This window comes from Phyllostomus hastatus, unplaced genomic scaffold (assembly GCF_019186645.2).
Source record: "Phyllostomus hastatus isolate PE091 unplaced genomic scaffold, TTU_PhHast_1.1 phas_contig_148, whole genome shotgun sequence".
NCBI classification, from domain to species: Eukaryota; Metazoa; Chordata; class Mammalia; order Chiroptera; family Phyllostomidae; genus Phyllostomus; species Phyllostomus hastatus.
This window is the reverse complement of record NW_025333607.1, coordinates 6716507-6734839: the sequence shown is the minus strand read 5'-3', so window position 1 is coordinate 6734839 and position 18333 is coordinate 6716507. Positions and strand designations below refer to the sequence as shown.

At 56.1% G+C, this 18333-nt stretch overlaps 1 protein-coding gene across 1 annotated transcript in view; it reads left to right on the top strand.

The window, feature by feature from the left end:
• The window catches only part of GALNT2 (polypeptide N-acetylgalactosaminyltransferase 2), a 152563-nt gene that overhangs the window by 100331 nt on the left and 33899 nt on the right, over window positions 1-18333 (top strand). Inside the window, exon 3 of the mRNA XM_045861076.1 lies at window positions 8277-8430. Coding sequence (XP_045717032.1) covers window positions 8277-8430 — 154 coding nt within the window. The remainder of the gene's footprint in view (window positions 1-8276; window positions 8431-18333) is intronic.

The following is an 18333-nucleotide window of genomic DNA, read 5'->3' as shown; positions in this document are numbered from 1 at the left end:
CTGGCTGCTTCTGACTCCACCAACTTAGCGTGTCTGCATGCAAGAGGGGGCACGTGGCCTGGCACCCAGCGACCACGCTCCACCAGTGACTGGGGCAGGGCAGGACTGGCCAGGCCACCGCTGGCGCCCTTCAGAAGGCGCTTGCAAGGGCAGTGGGACCTGCTAGGACTTGTGGGTGCCGTTTGGAGCTTCACCTGAATTCCACCCACTGGAAAGTGAGCTGTCAGCTGCCACGGAAGGGCACAGGTCTGGGGGAAGAGAGAGACCTGGGTTTGGCCTGGGGTCCCATCCTTTTATAGTTTAACTCCTGAGTCTCAGTTTCCCAGTTTATAAAACGGAAGTGGCACTACCAGTGCGTGTCTTACAGGGTTAGCGTGTGGTGTGGGCTGGGTCCATTTGAGGGGACCGTCTGGTGGTTGCTGGTTAGTAGCCGCCCTGCTCTCTACCTCCCGGGACCGGCTTCATTTGTGGGGGGTAGGTTCGCTGTAGAGCGGGGGTAGTTTCGCTGTAGGGCTTTGACTGGTTTTTGTTACGAAGCCAGAGGTTGGCAGAGCCCATGTACAGCAACAAAACTTGGACACCATCACACATGGAGGAAAAATGAAGAGTTTCTATTTAAAATTTAGAGAAGGACTAGATGACGATTCCTTGATTTCAAGCCAGGTGTAGACCTCCTCATGCAAATCAGGCTGCTTTTTTGGTGCTGCTTAAGTTTTTTTTTATGGCACAAATAATTTTACATAAATTAAGAGTATTTACTCTTGTAACGTCTCATTTTTTTCCTTATATTTTCTTTTAAATAGCTTTTAAGTACTTTTTGAACTTCCTCTTTTTTCACCCTTAAAGATGGATTATGCAGGAGTCCTCGTTTGAGGAGACGGTGCCTCCCAGGCAGACAGAGTTCCCTGTCTCACCAGATAGCCCCTGACAAATAATACAGGATTGTTTACGTGTCTTTGTCACTTAAATGGATATCTCTGTTGGAAATCCTACTTTCTCTGCCGTGCTATAACATTATGACCTTTGAGAGGAAGAATATTAGGAATTTTTTCTTTAAAGCCCAGTAAAATTGCAGGCAATTGGCCGTCAACCAAGAGGCTGAAATAAATCTGAGAGCTTTGTCCTTTGATTTGAAATATGTTCTGTTTCCCTTCTTGGCTCCTGTCCCAGGAGAGGCTGCTGTGTTTTGCACTGGCTAGCGTTCAGTTTGCTTAGGCCTCCCTCCAGGCGGGGCCGGGGAGGAGGGGTCCTGAGTGAGACCAGAGCAGAATCCTGCCCCGGCCCCGGGGGACCCGCCCCAGCAAGGGCACCTCCCCTCCACCCCCGACCCCGTCTGTCCACCTGCGGGTGGTGGCAGGGTCTCCGACCTGAGGGGCGGATGTCAGCGCCCGAAGGATCCCTGATCTGAGACCACGTGTGTGTCTCCGAACACGAGGGTTTCCGTGTGTTTTGTGGTGTTAGTCCTTTGGAGGTTCATCTCCTTAAATGTGCTTCATTGTCTCTTTAAACAGGAGGTTTAGCAAAAACAAAAATTTTAAGGGAGAGATGACGTTGTGTGGAAATGTGGCATTATTTTCAGTTACATTTAACTGGACAAGTTTTTCGAATGTAAACAGTTCTCTAATTATGAAACCTTCTTTTCCAAAAGGGCACTTGGGGATTGGCTGTTGGGAGCCTAGAACGACCTTCCCCTGGGAATCTGTGTCCCCAGGGGCACTGAGGACCCCTGCAGGCGCCAGCATGAGCTGGGGGGGTGGCTCCCGGCCCTCACACCTGTGCCGCCACAGCCCCCCGAAGCCCCTGGGGCCGACAACTCATTTTTCAGTGGGTGAAACATGAATGTGGCACCAACAGCAACTGCGTGTCCATGCATCTCCGGAACAGAACAGCTGTGCTGTGCGGTCAGGAGCACCCCAAGACTGCGAAGGTTGCCTGGAGCAAGATGCCGAGAGGCCCCTTCGAGGAGAGTCTCAGCCCGAAGGCTGAGGGGGCGTGGGTTCAGGAACACAATGGGACGTGAGCAGGTGGAGCCCCCGCCATGCCCGGCCCACACCGCCCGCCACCCCCCGCGGAGCTGAGGGGCGGCATCTGCACTGATGCCTCTGCGGCCCCTGCGGCCCTCTGGACACCCCTGGGGGCCGCAGCCCCAGCACTGCTACGGTGCCCCCCTTTCTCAGAAGTTCCGAAAGCAGCTCCAACGGGAGCCCCCAGGGCCTCCTTGATCTTGAGTTGGCTGTCAGTAAAACTGATTTTACCTCCGAATCAGCCGCTGGAACTGCCGCTTTCTGACCGGGCTCCGAGCTGACTGTTCCTCCTCCACCCGTAGCCCCCGCCCACTTCGAGATGTGCCCCGTGTGTTTCATGCTGTCCTCCTGCCTGAAGCAAGCAGAGAAGGACACTGAGTAGTTGCTGTTTTTCCCAGGTGTTCCCCCGGGAACAGCAGGTGGGAACGGAAGGACAGGTGTAGACCGACTTTTCCGCTGCTCTCCCCTCTCTTCCTCTGGCGTGCAGGGCCGGGGGGGTGGGGCAGTGCTCGTGGGTGACAAATGGGGTGTGAACTCAGTGCGCCTGCATGTTCCTGCCCGTGCTCACCTGGGCAGGTGCCATGCTCACCTGGGCGGATGTCCCCAGGCTCCTCTGGAAGGTGGTGAGGATCCCTTCCAGTGCCGGCCACCCATGTCCCAGGCCAGGTGCAGAGCTGGGACCCCGAGTGGAGGCCTTGGAGAGTCCTGGTGGGCGCGGCAGCTCCCAGCGACCCCTCTGAGTGAGGGGCGTCACATCAGCCAGGCGGGGGTAACTATGTGTGTGGCTGGTTCTGCCTGTAAGGCCCCTTCAATTTGTGTGGTAGCCAGTGGCCGAGGACCAGCTGTCACTGTCATTACTGCACTTACTTTACATGATAACCTAGGAGGTGGTGCGTCACCCTGATTCCATTCGGACAAGGAGGCCCTGGGCCTGGAGCCCTGTGTCTTCCCGGGGGAGTTGTGCCAGCTGCCCCCACCCGTGTCCCATGACCCCGGCTGTCAGAGGCCCTTCTGGCCCTCTGAGCCCCGGCTGTGGCGCAGGCGCTGGCGTGGGTCTGCTGCCAGGACCCTGAACCCACAGGCTCCCTGCGCCTGGACCGCGAGTTGACTGAGTGCCTCGTCCGCGTGGGAGAAGGATGAGAGCACCCGTGTGCACACGGGAGGGCCGGGAGCGGTTCTCAGACACCGTGTCAGCGGTGCTGATGTTGTCCGCGAGGGCCAGGGCGGAGCTGCGCTCTTCGGGGCAGTGTGCGGGATTTGGGGCGCTTCTCCGTGATCAGCCTCAGGCGCCCCGGGCCCTGGGCCTGACCGTTGGGAGCTGGTGGGTCCACAGGTGTCCGTGTGCTGTGCATGCAGGGTGCTGGGTCCTCCAGGTGAGAATTTGCCAGGAAACAGCACATTCGGTCAGTGCCCCGAGGAGCTCCCTCCTGCTCTGGGGGACGGCGGTGTGACCGTGAAGGCTGGGGAGACATGGGCCTGTGCGTGTGTGTGTGTGTGTGCGCGTGTGTGTGTGTGTGTGTGTGGAAGGGGACAGAGAATCTCGGGTGGGAGGGTGGGCTGGGGTGGGCGGGTCCACTGTGCAGCGCCTCCAGAGCAGCCCAAGGGGGCAGGCGGGTGGCCTGTCCTGCCGCACGGGAAGCACCTCGTTTAGAGTCGGGTGTCCACACTCCCGGGGTCGCACTGTCCCTCCTTCTCAGAGAAGTCGGTCTTCTGCAAATGCACTTCCTCACAGATGTTTCCGTACCCCATCCAAGAGGCGAGCTGTTTGCCCAGCCCCCTGAGGGTGGGCGGTGATGCTCGCGGTCCCTCTCGCGCTCCTGAAACACGTCCTGTTTCCCTGCCGCCTCTGACGGTGAAGGGTGAAGCTCGCCGCTGCCTTCTCGGGTGGAGCCCTAGGTCTTCGCAGGCTTTTCCATCCCCTGCCTCTGCTCAGCCGCGTCCACTTTCCCTGAAGCTCGTGTGTTTTTGCTTTCTGCTGCTCTAAATTTACTTCTCACGTTCTCCCTGAAGTTCTGAAGGAGGCGGCAGGAGTACAAGAGGACGTGTGAGTGTTTTTAAGTCAGCGTGTTCGGACGTCGTGTCTAAGGTCTTGACTGCTCCCCTCCTCCTGCTGCTGGCTTGGGTCCGTCCAGTTTCGGCTTCTGCGCTTCTGCCGGCTTCTCTTTCCCTGTGAGGACCCTGCTCTCTCCGCTTTTTGCTGCCCTGCCTGGTAGGGGCTTCGGCCCCTGCAGTTCCGTCTAAGACAGACGCAGCAGGTTTCAGTAATGGCCCTTTAGCCCAGTGCTCTTCGAACTGTGGCTGTGACCCGTCATTAGTGTGTGGAGCCAATGCCGTGCATCTGGCTCCTGCAAAAACCATAGACGATGTTCATTCACACATAGTAACGGTGAAACCTTCATTGTAGTGGTGTGTGTGTGTGTGTGTGTGTGTGTGTGTGTGTCTCAGCATCTGCAATGTGATGTAAAGTGTACGTTGTAGTCACATGTGTGTGAAAGTCCCTGCTGTTCTCTCACACACTGCTAAGCTTTTTATGAAGAAAAACCCTTTGTAACCTGTCTCCAATAAGGGGTTTGTGCCTTGGGGAAAGTGTCATGAGGCAAAGCGGGGCCCAGAGGAGTCCTGCTGAAGACACTCTGTGTCAGAGGTGTCAGAGGGGAGGGTCCCTGGGTGGGGGGCACCCCTCAGTTGGTCCCTGCAGTCTTTAGAGGCTGAAGAAAGATGGCATTTCTGCAAAGTTGCAGAGGCTTCTCCTACTCCTACTTCAGCTCTCAGCTCAAATATGCCTGCCTCCAGGAAGCCCTCCTCGATTCCCTCACCCGCATCTAGATGGGGGTCATCCGTCAGATGCTTCCATGGAGCCACTCTTCTCACTGCCAGAGCTCGGCTCATTCTCAATGATGCATTCACTACCGTGCTCATCATGTTACTGTCTGTGTCCCCCCACCGCTGCCCCCGCCGTCCTGGAGCGGGGCCTCCGCAGGGCGGGCATCGGGTCTGCTTCGGTTGCTGCACCTGCAGGAGCTGCCACGATGCCTGGCGTGTCGTCAGCACCTGTCTGCACCAGTGGCCTGGGGCCAAGGCAGGGATACTGCTCACCCACAGCTGGCTGATACGGGGCATCCGTGGAACCCGCTGCTGTTCCCATGTCTCATTCCGGGAATAAGGGGGTGGGGTGGAGTAGCCCCGAGGAGAGGCAGGTGGGAAGGGGGTTCAGGCACCAGGAGCTCAGCAGAGGCCTGTGGTTCCTGTTCTCCCGCACGCACGCAGACTCGCCCACTGAGACCGAACCCTCTTCTCCTGCCCCAGGCCCTCCCCCAGGGAGGGGCAAGTCCGGTGTCTGCAGAGTGCAGGCGAAACCTCTCCTGGTGACAGTGTCTTCTCCGGCTGCAGACGGGGCTCCGTGGTTCCAGGCTTTTCCCTGGTTGCAGTGAGCGCGTTCGGGCCATTACCCAAGTGAGTTGGAAGCAGCTCACCTGCATCCTGGGGTAGGCACGGCTGGTACAGGTTTTAGCTGAAGTTCATGATTCGTGTTAACCTGGGACGGCCCAGGGGCCCAGCCCCCCTGGTGAGGGAGGAGGAGGGGCCGTGTGCCCCTGAGCCTGTCCCTCACCGTCTCTGAGAGGGCGGAGGCCGAGAGGTGAAGAGAGGGGTGGATCAAGTATTTCTACGGTTGCCTTAGCAGGAAAAACGTGTTTCCAGAGGCTGCTTTTGGAAACATTTCATTTTCGGTGGAAGACAAGGCTGGCGCTCCTCGGGCTCCCACAGCCAGATGTTTGTCGGGGGCACAGGCTCGGCCGTGGCCAGGGCGCCATGGGGCTGGGAACTGCTTCTCACTCGAGAGGCGGGACCTCTGTGGCCCTCGTGTCATTTGCACAGCGCCCAGCTGTGATGAGAGGGGGTGGTGACCTGGCAGGACAAGTGTAACAAGAAGCAGATGAGCTTCGGGGTAGGAACTCCCCTCTGCAGCCTCGAGCAGATCACATGTCACTGGACCTCCGCCTCCTCGTCTCTGACCTGGAGAAAGGAGCCTGATGTTCTTTCGCTTGTGTGCAGAGGGACCATGCCAGGGAAGCACGTAGGTAGGTGCACGTGCTGGTGGCACACACCCAGCACGTCACATGCTGCACACCAGCTGCCGCCCCCACATCTGCCGGTCCCGGGCGCAGTCGGCAGCCCCGCCTCCAGCTGTGTGACCAGCACCACACAGACTCCTCGGAGCTAAGAGGCTTTCCGGCTGGCTGGCTCCTGAGCAGTGAGTTCCCTGCTGGCCCTCGTGCTGCATTCGCTGTGTGACGCCGGCTGCGCTTGCCAGCAGCCTGCCTGGCCACTTTCTCCCTTTATTCTGGTGTCTGCGCAAAGTCCCCTGACTAGACTGGCCCTACCAGACCACCCCGTATAAAGCAGCACCCCCAGAACTGCATACCCTTAATGGCTTAGTTTCTTCACAGCACTTACAACTCCTTGGGGACAAGGTTGTTACAGTTTTCCTCCCTCACCTGCCTTTTTTTGAGTTTGGTTTGTTTAAGTTTGCTATAACTATACAACTAGCACATAGTAGGCCATTAAATCCTTGTGAAAAAAACTTTCATTTTTGCTTTATTTTTTAAATATATTTTTAAAGATTTTATTTACTTATTTTTTAGAAAAGGGGACGGGAAGGAGAAAGAGAGACAGAAACATCAGTATGTGGCTGCCTCCTGCACCCCCTTCTGGGGACCTGGCCCACAGCCCAGGCATGTGCCCTGACTGGGAATTGAACCGGCGACACTTTGGTTCGCAGGCCTGCACTCAATCCACTGAGCCACACCAGCCAGAGCAGCTTTGTTTATTTATTTACTTATTTTTAGGAGATGTAACTTCAAAGAATGAGTGACTTGCCCAAGGTCACATAGGTAGCAAGTGGTAAGCAAGGATTTAAACCCGGGTGGACACCAAGTCCTGGCTTTTCTCTCTGGCTCCAGTCCACCTCCCCTCCCACTTTTCCCTTCTGTCTGGGCACAGGTGCCTCTGCTCGTGTCTCTGGCTCTGTCTTCACAATGCCAGGCTTGCCCCGCCCAGCAGCACTTTCCCTGGGCTCCAGCCTGCTGCCCGCACTGCCTCAGCCCCAGACCCTAGTGGAAACTTCCTGGTCCACTGCAGGGTCCTTGGAGAACCTTGTGTGTGGCGTTCTGGAGCAGCAACTGCTGATCTGAGCAGCTGACTCACGACCAGTGTGGGCGTGACCGGGCCAGGCCCGCTTGGCTCCAGAAGAGAACATGATGATTGTGTTTGGATGCATGTGTGCCTGGGTGCGTGTGCACTTGGGTGCATGTGTGCCAGGATGTATGTGTGCTTGGATGTGTGTGTGCTCAGATGTGTGTGTGCCAGGACATGTGTGTGCTCAGATGCGTGTGTGCCAGGGTGTGTGTGTGCTCAGATGCATGTGTGCCAGGATGTGTGTATCCTCTGGTAAGTGTGTGCCAGGATGTCTGTGCGCTTGGATGTGTGTGTGTGCTCAGATGCCTGTGCCAGGGTATGTGTGTGCCAGGACATGTGTGTGCTCAGATGCATGTGTGCCAGGATGTGTGTGTGCCACAATGTGTGTAAGCTCAGATGCATGTGTGCCAGGATGCATGTATCCTCTGGTAAGTGTGTGCCAGGATGTCTGTGTGCTTGCCTGCGTGTGTGCCGGAATGGCCTCACACACCTCCTCGTGGGGACAGACCCAGTAACAGCTGCAGAAAGCACATCCCCAGGGCAGGTCTCACCCAGAGGTGCCTGGGGATCCTTTTGTTTGGGGGGGCGATTTTTTTGTTTAAAGATTTATTGTGGGCTGCCTGGTGTTATGCAATAGGGTACCTTCTGTTTAGTTTAATTTGTGTATCACCTTTCTCGTCATATCTGGGATGCTTTGGTGTTACCACATTTCCTGAAAAGGAGGGACAAGCAGATAATGGTCTCCTTTTATGCGAAGTGTAAGTGGAACCAGACTCGGGGACGCTGATAGGCAGAGAATCTCGTTTACTGCACGCACACACCGCGGTCCAGGCCTTTATCTTCCATGTTGCAATAAACTATAAGCGTTCAGTCTTCCAGTGCACAGACCTGCCACGGCTGGCTCGGGCTGTTTCCAGCTGATGTGTTGATTAGACTGGGCGGAGCCAGCAGCAGCCCTGGGTGCCATTCTGGACGGGACTCCGCCGCTGGCATGAGCACGCCCAGCCCCCTGGTCTCCCCCGCCTTGTCCCACACCCTCTGCTCTGCTCCTTTCAGGGAAGGTGCGATGGCGGGACTTCAACCAGGAAGCCTACGTTGGAGGGACCATGGTCCGCTCCGGGCAGGACCCCTACGCCCGCAACAAGTTCAACCAAGTGGAGAGCGATAAGCTGCGCATGGACAGAGCCATACCTGACACCAGACACGACCAGTAAGTGCGAAGCTGGGCGCTGGCCGGGGCTGGGCCTGCTGTCCCACAACCCGGGACTCGAACGTCGGTCTGTCCCTCTGGGACTGAACACGGGTCTTTGCGGGGGGTGGGGGTGAAACGCAAAAGAACTCTGCGGTATGTGGCAATGGAGCTCCGCCCACAGGAGTCAGTCAAGAGCCATGAGGGGCCAGGGTCTGGTCTTGGAGGTGCCCTGCGCGCACCTGGAGGCTGCGCTGCTGGCCAGGGCACGAGACCCAGCGCCGGAAAGTTGGGTTACCGCCCCCATGTTTACCGATCCACCGCTTGTTAAAGTACCCAGAGACCAGAACGGGGAGGCAGGAACCCAGCAGGGCAGGTGCTGCATTGAGCAGACAGCCAGGGGCAGGAGGGAAGGTGGTGGTAGCTCACCAGCCTGTGTGCTCAGGGGAAAGGCTCTTGTCTGCACCTGTCTTTTGGTTCTTCGGGGATCAGGGGCCCGCGGGCGGAGGGCACCCGGGGTTCATCCGGCTCAGCTCAGGCATGCAGGCACTGCGTCCTGTGTTTTGTCACCGCTTGTCGGGGACGTGAGATCTCCTCTGTACCTTCAAGTCCTGCTGCTGAGGATCTCGGACTGGGAGGCAGCTCCCCTGGGACCCTTAGTGGGTTAGTCTTGCTTTAGGTGAGGAGCCACATGTGGAGGGCATGGCGCTCCTGGGTGCTTAGTGGGGCTTCCTGCTCACCACGTTACTGGTAGAGTCACTCGTCCATCGTGTAACAGAGCACGGGTCACGTCAGCTGTGACTCAGAAGCTGTGCTCTGGTCCTGTGATTTCAGTCACAAAAATCTCATCCGCTCCAGCTGGGGGAAGTGGGGAGGTGACAGGAAGCGAGGGTGGGCAGAGCCCTGGGTCCTGGGCCCTCTGCTCCAAATTAGGAGTGCGGGAAGGTCGGCGGGGGGGCGGGGCCCAGGAGGGTGACCTGAGCTGGAGGCGCCCCCGGGGAGAAGGACGGTAGCAAAGCCCTGGCCGGCAGCCGGGCTTCAGAGCGCCAGCCCGGGGCCCGCTTCTCTGCGGGTGTGTTCCCGGGGGCAAGAGGTGGATACGCTGCAGGGAGACACAAAGCCGACTGAGTTACCTACCGTTGACCCCTGAACCACGCAAAGTCAAAAATCTGCATACACGTTTCTGATTCCCCCAACACTTAAAGTCGCCCCTCAGTGTCCGCCAGGGATTGGTTCCAGGACCCCCGCGGACACCAAGATCCACCGACACTCAAGTCCCCTGTGTGAAATGTTGTAGATCAGTGTATACGGTCCGCCTCTCGCATCCACGACTCCAGCCGTGGGTCAGAAACACACGGGTATTTACCGAATAGAAACCCGCGTGTAAGTGGAGCCGCTCGGTGCCAACCAGTGCCCTTCAAGGTCAGCCGCACACGTGGCTGCACGTTGAAGGTCAGCTTTGGTTTCTGCATCAGCAGCATCATTAAAAGAGGACTCTTCTTCTCGCTCCCACCTTCACGGACCTCTCCTGACCGTGGAGGTGCCAGCTGCCCGCCAGGCCCTTTCTTAGCAGCTTCCCCTGGGGTCTGGCCAGCTCTGTGCACTCACCGCAGCTCGCGGTGTGTGGATTCCCGGTGCTTTCAGAGCAGGAAGTGAGGGCGGGTGAGCGTGTGTGTGAGGTATTTCTAATGCATGAAACTTAAGGTGGATGTACGACCATGCGTCATACATAATGCAGGAATCTCATTATTTTTCTACATCCAGTTCTGAAGATGGCCTTTGTCGAAGGTTTCCTGTAACCCGTTCATTGTTTTAAGGCGACTTAACTCAGCCTCGCGCTCCTCGTGGCAGTCGGCACAGTCGACAACGGTTCCTCTGTGGTGGAGGCTGCTGGCCTGGGGCCCAGGGACCCCCGGGGGGCCCGTGACGGGCCTCGGGACTCTGTGCAGCCCTTTAGCGGTGTGAGCGGTCGCAGGCTGGTGCGTGCCTGCACACCTGGGGACAGGGTCCTCGATGCGTGCGTCCCCACCGCCGGCCCTCCCCAGGGCACTCTGCACCCAGCCTGTGCCCAACGCTCCTCAGGGTGGCTCCTGCCGTCCTCACGTGCTGCTGGATGTGAGGGTTGTCCTCGCTGCACAGAGAGGGACCCGAGGCTCCCACGGTGCCAGTGACTTGCCCGGTGAGTGGGAACAACTGGTCTTCAGGCCAGAGGGTGCCAGTGTGGCTGGAAGAGGGGTCGGCCTAAACTCGGGGGCGTGGGGGGAGGGGTCCTGGCGGCATCTCACTCAGAAATCTCACCTGGCGCGTGGGCACGACTGCTTGGAGTTGCATCCGTCTGCGATGGTGTGAGTTTCATTTCACCGTTTGGTGTGGGGGCTGGGTCTCCCTCCGTGACTTGTCCTCGCAGACTTGCCCTCGGGGCTGGGAAAAACAGCGTCCTTTCCCGTGGCTCATCAGTGTGGGGGCCAGGGGTCTGCCCCCATTGCACGTCCCTTTAAAGTTCCCAAATCTATATATATACGTACATTTTTTCCCATTTTTGAAAGGGGAGTTTGTCCAAACAGATGTTTGAATATTCATCCCGTGGTGGGCCGCGCTTGAGGTGGGTTTAATTTTAGCGTGGCTGCCTCAAGTTCATTTGCATGTGTTAAAGGAGCAGCTGCGATGCCTTCGCGCCTGCGGGTTTGGGCTGAATTAGACTGCCTCTGGCAGCCGGACGCCTGGAGCTGAGCCCACCCGACGTGCGCCTTCAGAAGAACCCTCCCTACTGAGTGTCAGGTCAAGATCAAGAGATCACGTCACCTCGTTTGCGCCTCCCCCGCCCCCAAGTGCCTAAGAGAGCTTCGTGAAGCAGTGGACCACCCAGCCTTCTGGTGCCTGCATTGTCTCCTTCTGTGAAGCAGGAAGCATAGAAACACCCGTCATGTCATAGTAGAGATGACCTACAGAAAATACTAGACTCTTAGAAATTGAAAAGATGAGCTCTGGCAGGTGTGGTTCAGTGGACTGAGTGCAGGCCTGCAAAGTGAAGGGTTGCTGGTTCGATTCCCAGTCAGGGCACGTGGCTGGGTTGAGAGCCAGGTCCCCAGTAGGGGGTGCATGAGAGGCAACCACACATTGATGCTTCTCTCCCTCTCTCTGTCCCTTCCCCTCTCTCTAAAAGTAAGTAAATCTTTAAAAAAAAAATAGAAATTAAAATGATGGTAGCCCATCTCATTCTTGAAAGTACAGTTTCTCAACTGAAAAAAAAAAGAAAAATGCTTTTCTACCTCATTTAGTGTTATTTGCAGTTTTAAATAAATGATCAAGATGGAAAGCAGATTTAAGCCAATGGGCATGTTGAAGGTGCTTCTCAGACTCCTTGTTTCTCCTCCCTCCCACGCTGGGAAGCCGTGGTGATTGTCCTGGCAGAAGGTGACCGACAGGCCTGGACCCCTCATGCAGGTGGGGCCAACGCTGACGGACTGGACAGGGACCGGGTGTGGCTCCCGGGTTTGTGGCTGGAACACGGGAAGTGACCCAGCTGCCTTATGTGAGATGGGCAGTGGGCAGGCTGCGAATGGAGCCGGTGTCGGGGACGCGGCAGGAATAAAATGTGCACGTGCTAATCTCAGGATGCCCATTTTGCAGGCGCCTGGGGATGTGTCTGGTGTTCAGGAGAAAGATCCTGGTAGGGATGTACATTTGGGGACGTTCAGTGCGGGTTGGTGTCTCACCCCACAAGACTGGACGCTGCCCCCCGGGCAGGAGACAGAACGAGAAGAGGCCTGAGAACTGGGCTCGGGCCAACTGCAGCCCCGGGGCCCTCAGCCGAGACTGGAAGCCAAGGACAGCACGTGGGGTCCAGCCTCACACGGACGGACAGTCACCCACGATTTCACGTGGGTCCCGGGCCCGGGGAGAAGCCCTCTTGCTGCCCCTCTGGGGGTGGGGCATATGCGAAGGAAGCCATCACCTGCCGGCAGAGCCTTCCCAGAATCCAACTCGGAACGCCTGGTGGGTTGGGTTGGGTTTTCTTTGTTTCGTTTTGTTTTTGCCTGAAAATGTATTTGACAGGCAAATGCCATAAAAAGATGGAGTGGAACCTGGGAAGTTTATAGAATGTTATTCTGTCTGCTGGGGAGAGCTCGAGATGGTTTACTTTCACATGGTTTATGTAAGGAAAAGCAAGTAAGCCTTTGTGGGGGAAAAAACATGATCTTATTTTCCTCCCTCCTCCGCCAGCCAAGCGCCGCTCCTTTTCATTTATTCACGTGGCCCCTTCCCAGCGAGAACCGCTCGGGAGAAGAACAGACTTCGCTCAGGTTTCCAAAGTTGAATGATTAGAAAGCGTCTCCCTGCGTCGCCGCCTTCCCTTTCGTCACTAAATTAAACGCAGAGTGTTCTGGAACATTGTTGTGTCTGAAGCTGAAACATCGCGCCCGAGAAGAGGGCCGCTCCGACCGCGTGCCCGCGGGAGAGGCTCTCACGGAGAAGCCTGTTCGGACCGCATGGCTCCCAGCCTGCTGGGCGGGCCTCGCATCAGGAACATGCCGTTTCTGCTCTGTTCATATGTTACAGGTGCAAGGTTTGGTTTCGTTCGGAAGAATCACCGAAGGAGTCCGTTGGACCAGTTTTTTTTAACATGTCTGGCTCGAATGCAGCCCGAAGAGAGAGCGAGCTCTCGAAGGGCCGTCATTGTTTATTTCTGTTGTTTTTCTACTAAATTCCAGCGAGCAGGCGGGCCTGGAAGCGATGGGCTGGGTCGTTTCGTCTCGCCTAAATGTCAGCGTTGATGTCGGCGGTGTCAGAGGAGCCGCTGATCGGGATTAAAGGTTGTGGGGAGAGGCTCATTGTGGCTCTGGGAGAGTAAACATCGTTGAAGCCAAGAAAAAGTTTTTAGCCTAAACTCAGCCCCTCGGAGCGAAGCTTGGGGGAAGGCGGTTATCACGGGATTCCGAGCCTTATATTTAGGGGAGCAGAATCTGGGGAAACAAGAAACTCAGCTAGCTCAGAAGGGAGTCTCTGCTCCTCGTTAGCGGGTGCACGAGAGGGGTCTCATTTCAGGGGGCCCAGGGCCCTGTTTTCCCTTCTCATTTTTCGTATGAAAGTGATGTCTCACAAACATGCACGGCCGCCTTCCCTCGTCTGCCCGCCGCTCTGGGGGTTCAGGCATGGGAAGACCCTGCCCCCGTGCCCAGCAGACCTGACTCCAACCTCGTGTGTCTCCGGTGCTGCATCCTGGGAGTGGAGGCAGGTGCCGTACTACCGGAGCATCCACCTGGAGCCACGGCTTCTCGAACCAGGGGCCACCTGCTTGTGCTCTAGCTTTAAATGGCCTGGTGGGCATTTGTGGCCGGCCGGGCAGAGGAGTTTAGCTGTGGCCTAACAGGAAGCCTTAAAAGTTTGTTCCATACTAACAATAACAAGACATCTATTGGGCGTTTTATCGGTGTCATGCCCTGCGCCCAGCCATTTATATGCGTGGCTGTTATTTAATCTGCAGAGCACTCCTGTGAAGTAAGCAGGGGCATGATTCTTCTGGTGACGGGCTGCACCAGCCCCCAGAGCCGCTGAATTCAGAGCACGTGCGGGAGCTTCCCCCGGTGTCGCACTCTCTGGGATGTGGCCCCCGTTTGCTGGACAGAGGCCACTGTCCCTCTCTCCAGAGCCGTCAGGAGGAGTGTGCTGAAGGGTGGCAGGCAGTTGGGCTCTCTACCCCCAGGACACTGAAGGCCCCACCTTGTAGCTAGAGCCCTTCCCCCCACCCCCCGGGAGTCAGGGGTGTTACTGTCATTAAGCTGAGACGTTGTACTGCGTGTCTAGGAGGCAGATAGGGCAGCCGAGCCTCAGACGCTGGGCGGCTGGCCTGGGGTCGGACGAGGCGTCCATGGAGGACTTGGGTGCTAAGTACCCAGATGGCTCAGAGTTCTATGCTTACCATCCACCCTGCAAGAGGGTCTTCTCTGCACCCGGTTGTCCAGCATGAGTCGGGCCTGAGGCCTGGGTGCAGGGAAAGAGGAGGAGGGTTGGATGTTAGTAACCCAGAGCCAGACTTCCAAGAGAAGCTGCGTCTCCCCTGACCCCGGCCTGGCAGAAGCCTGAGAGACTGCAGTGGGAGGCTTGGTGTCTCTGCCCCCTGGCTCACGAGCACCACGGAAACGTCCTGTAGGAGTGCATTCTGTCTCCGTTCCCTTGGGACTTCGCTCACGCAGCTGTCTGTGTACCAGTCAGTGTGGCCTCTGCCCCCGCTGCAAGCAATGCTGGCAGGTGCAGGGGCAGGACCTGCGTGTGACCTGGGCTGTCGAAGCTGGCCCTTCGCTGTAGCAGGCGACTCTTCTTCCCTTTGTCAGGTCCCCTGCCAACTCACCCCCGGGACTCACTTGCACCTTAGGGGTAAAGTTGAGTCCAGAAACTCGACATTATTCATCGGTTTGTTCTTTTGTTTTTGTTTCCTTTTTTGCTTATCTTTAGTGTTTATAAAGCCAAGTCCGGGTTTTCAGCAGCAGAACACTTGTTTTTCTCTCCTTTTACGTGTCCTGTTTTTGATCATTTCAGGCTTTAGTTACACCCGCAGTGAAGAACAGCCCAGCCCGGGAGAGAGCGCAGCCTTGCACGGCAGAGACCCAGCTGTCTCTGAAGGGCCGGGCTCCCTGGAAACGTGTCAGCTTGCTCCCCGTGGGCCTGTCTTCCCGTGCAGCTCCCTGTCCCTGGCTGCGACTCTGGGCTGTGGTTCTAAATGAGGAATGTCACTGTGGGGACGTCATTGTGTCCTTTATTCTTTGGTCCTGTCTTCCCACCATCCTCTGGGAGCACAGTGGTGAACACGAACACCTGTGTCTCCCGGGCTGGGCAGGGGCGCCCGCGTGGCCTGGGCAGGGCGATGGGGCAGCGCCAGGCTGTTGCACTGTGAGCTCTGCCCTTTGTAGTTTAGGCCTGTGGGCGAGTTCCCATTGTCTTCTTGGGGCACAGACCCTTTTGTCGTTATGAAATGCCCTCCTGGTCACTAGCAGGGCCCTTTGTCTTGCTCAGTATCATCAGTACCACCACCCAGCTTTCCCTGCACATCTCTCCCCATGCTCTTTGTGTTCTTGTATTCAGTGAGAGTCTCCTGTAAGTGGTGGATCCTGAGGTTTTAGATCTTTATCCACTCTGACGGTCTTGTTGTTTTTCTTTTTCAGTTTTATTTATTCATTTATAGAGAGTGGGAGGGAAGGAGAAAGAGAGGGTGAGAAACATCAATGTGTGGTTACGTCTCACATGGCCCCCCACTGGGGTCCTGGCCTGCAACCCAGGCATGTGCCCTGACTGGGAATTGAACTGGTGACCCTTTGGTTTGCAGCCCGAGCTCAGTCCACTGAGTCACACCAGCCAGGACCCTGACAGTTTTAGTGGGCGTGTTTAGTCCTTTGCATTTTGTGCGAGTGCTGTGGTGTGTCTGGGTTAAACCACACATTTTACCGTCCCTCCTGTTTCGTCGTGGTCTTTTCCCCATCCTGGCGTCCTTCTTTCAGAGTATGTGTCACCCCTCTGTTAGCTTGTTGCATCCTCGGCTTAGATTTTAGAATCTGCATCAGTGGCTACTTGTGTCATTTCCGGGACGGGGCTCAGACCCAACACTTTACCCCCCACCCGCTGTCCTCTCCCCTTCATGTGGTCCTCAGGTTGTGTGTAAGCCCCACGGGACATCTTTAATGGTTTCGTGCGGTAAATAGTGTTTAGAGCCGTCCCCATATTTATGTTCCATTTTTCCTCATTTCTTATATTTTCATTTTTCCACTTGGGATTGCTTTCTCAGTTTGCTGTCTGAGAATCTCTCAGTGCCAATTTGCTGGCAGTGAATTCTATCCTTTTTTCTGTAAGCCTCCCCTTCATTTTTAAAGAGTTTTTTCTCTGAATAGAGAGTTCCGAGGTGACAGGGACTGTGGCACTCTTCTGTCGTCACTTGGCCGCCCTCTGACCTTCCACTGTTGCTGGCGAAACAGCAGCTCCAGTCTCACTGTCGCTTTGCGGAGCCAGTTTGACCCCCCCACCCCCTCACCCCCGTCCCCCCAGCTGCCTTGCAGACACTACTCTCTCTGATTCTCAGCAGCTTCACTGCAGCGTGCCTAGGTTTTTCTGGTATTGAACCTGTTTGGGGCTCATAGGATTTTCTGGATCTGTAGCTCCATGTCTTTTGTCAGTTTTGCCTGATGAACCCCATTATCTTGCCCTGTTCCCTCGGGGTCCCTGATTGCATCTTTGTCAGGCATTTCTGCATGGCATCTGTCTCTCTCACGCTCTTTTCTGTAAGTCTTCATTTGTTTTTTTATTCCCCGTGCTACAGTCCACATACAATTTTATTGGCCTTCCTTCCATTTCCTGATGTTCTTCTGCCTGGAGTGTCTGTTCTTTTAAATTCGGCTACTGAGTTCATAATTTCAGTTATTTTAGTTCATTGTGTCTGAACACATACTTCCCATTCTCTTTCCCTGCTGGGAAGTAGTCCTTTGGGATTCTGCCTGGTCTTGGGTGTTTGTTTGTTGGAGGCCCCCCTTCCTCCGCAAGCCCCGAACTCCAGTTCCGGCCTCGCTGCCCCTGAGGGCACCTGAGGAAGCCGGGTGTGGCTTCCCACCCCGTGTGCCTGGCTCCCTCCGACTTCCCGTGTCTCTCTGCCGGAGTGGGAGAGGATCCGCCGGCGCTGGCCTTCCTTCCTGGCCTTCTCTTCCTCCCTGGAACCTGGCCCCGCAACACCTGGCTGCTTTCTCCACTCGCCGTTTCCTTCAGATGGGTTTCTTGGTGTGTTTTAGCCAAAGTTTCTAGTTGCTCTCAATGGGTCGGCTGGTCTGCGGCAAGGATCGTCACTGAAAGCGGGAAGAAACCTGAGTGTCTGATTTGGAATCCTCATTCAGTGTGAAGTTCCCAGTTCATGCATTTTGCTCTGCACGGAGCTGTCTGTCCCACATGCAAGCAAGTGGAAATATCAGTGCCCTTGAAGGTGGGAGGTGTGGCCTTCACGAACAGGTCTCCCACTTAGTCCCAGACTGAGGCCCAGACCACTTCCCTGCCCCCGGGTTTCTTATCCCTAAGACTCCTGCAGCTGCCCGTCTTCCACCTTGTTCCTGGGCTCAGGTCGTCTCTGGAAGGACTCCACGAACCGCAGCCAGCGGCACACACACAGGATCCCCCGGGAGACTTCTGGTCCAGGGATGCCCTAGGGATTGGTGCAGCTCCTGGTGTATCTGTAGCCCACTTCCTGGCTGGCTGTTCGCCACGGGCCGGATGGGCAGAGGGGGAGCTCCCTGATGGCTGCCTTCGCCGTGACTGGAGAACTGCAGGCAAAGGGGCGCCCTTGGGGGTAGTGCCTCGGGAGCTCAGGGTAGGACGGCGACAGTGCTGGTGACAGATGGGGGTCTGATAATCCTGACGTGATCCCTCCCACTGTGGGGAAACCTTGTCTTATGCAGACGGTGGCTAAAATCCCTGGCATCTGTCCCTGTCACCTGAACATTAATTATCCAGTCCACCTTGTCTGAGGCCCTTCCCCAAAGACACTCCTTTGCTTAAACTGCTTCTTTTTCCTTAGGCAGTAGCTTATAAACATTGTACCTGTTTGCTGTCTACCAAGAAAAAACAAAAGGAAATCATACCAGAGAGTAGTTAAAGGCACTTACCTTATCTAAAAATCTCACTAGGCAGGGATAAGCATTAGGTTCTCAGGAATGTCCCCAATCTGTCTCTTATCTCCTCCGATGCTGAGATACCTGTAATTGCGAACAAACAGGTTGAACTGTATTTGTGTTTGGCAGTCTACTTTTTTCACTGGGTAATACTTAGGAAACATTTTGCATATAACTTTCATCCTTAATGGCTTTATAGATTCCATCTCATGTTTATTTAGCTCATTCTCCGGTGATGGAAGTGGAGATTGTTTCTTATTTAATGCTGACAGTGTGGGGGTATTTT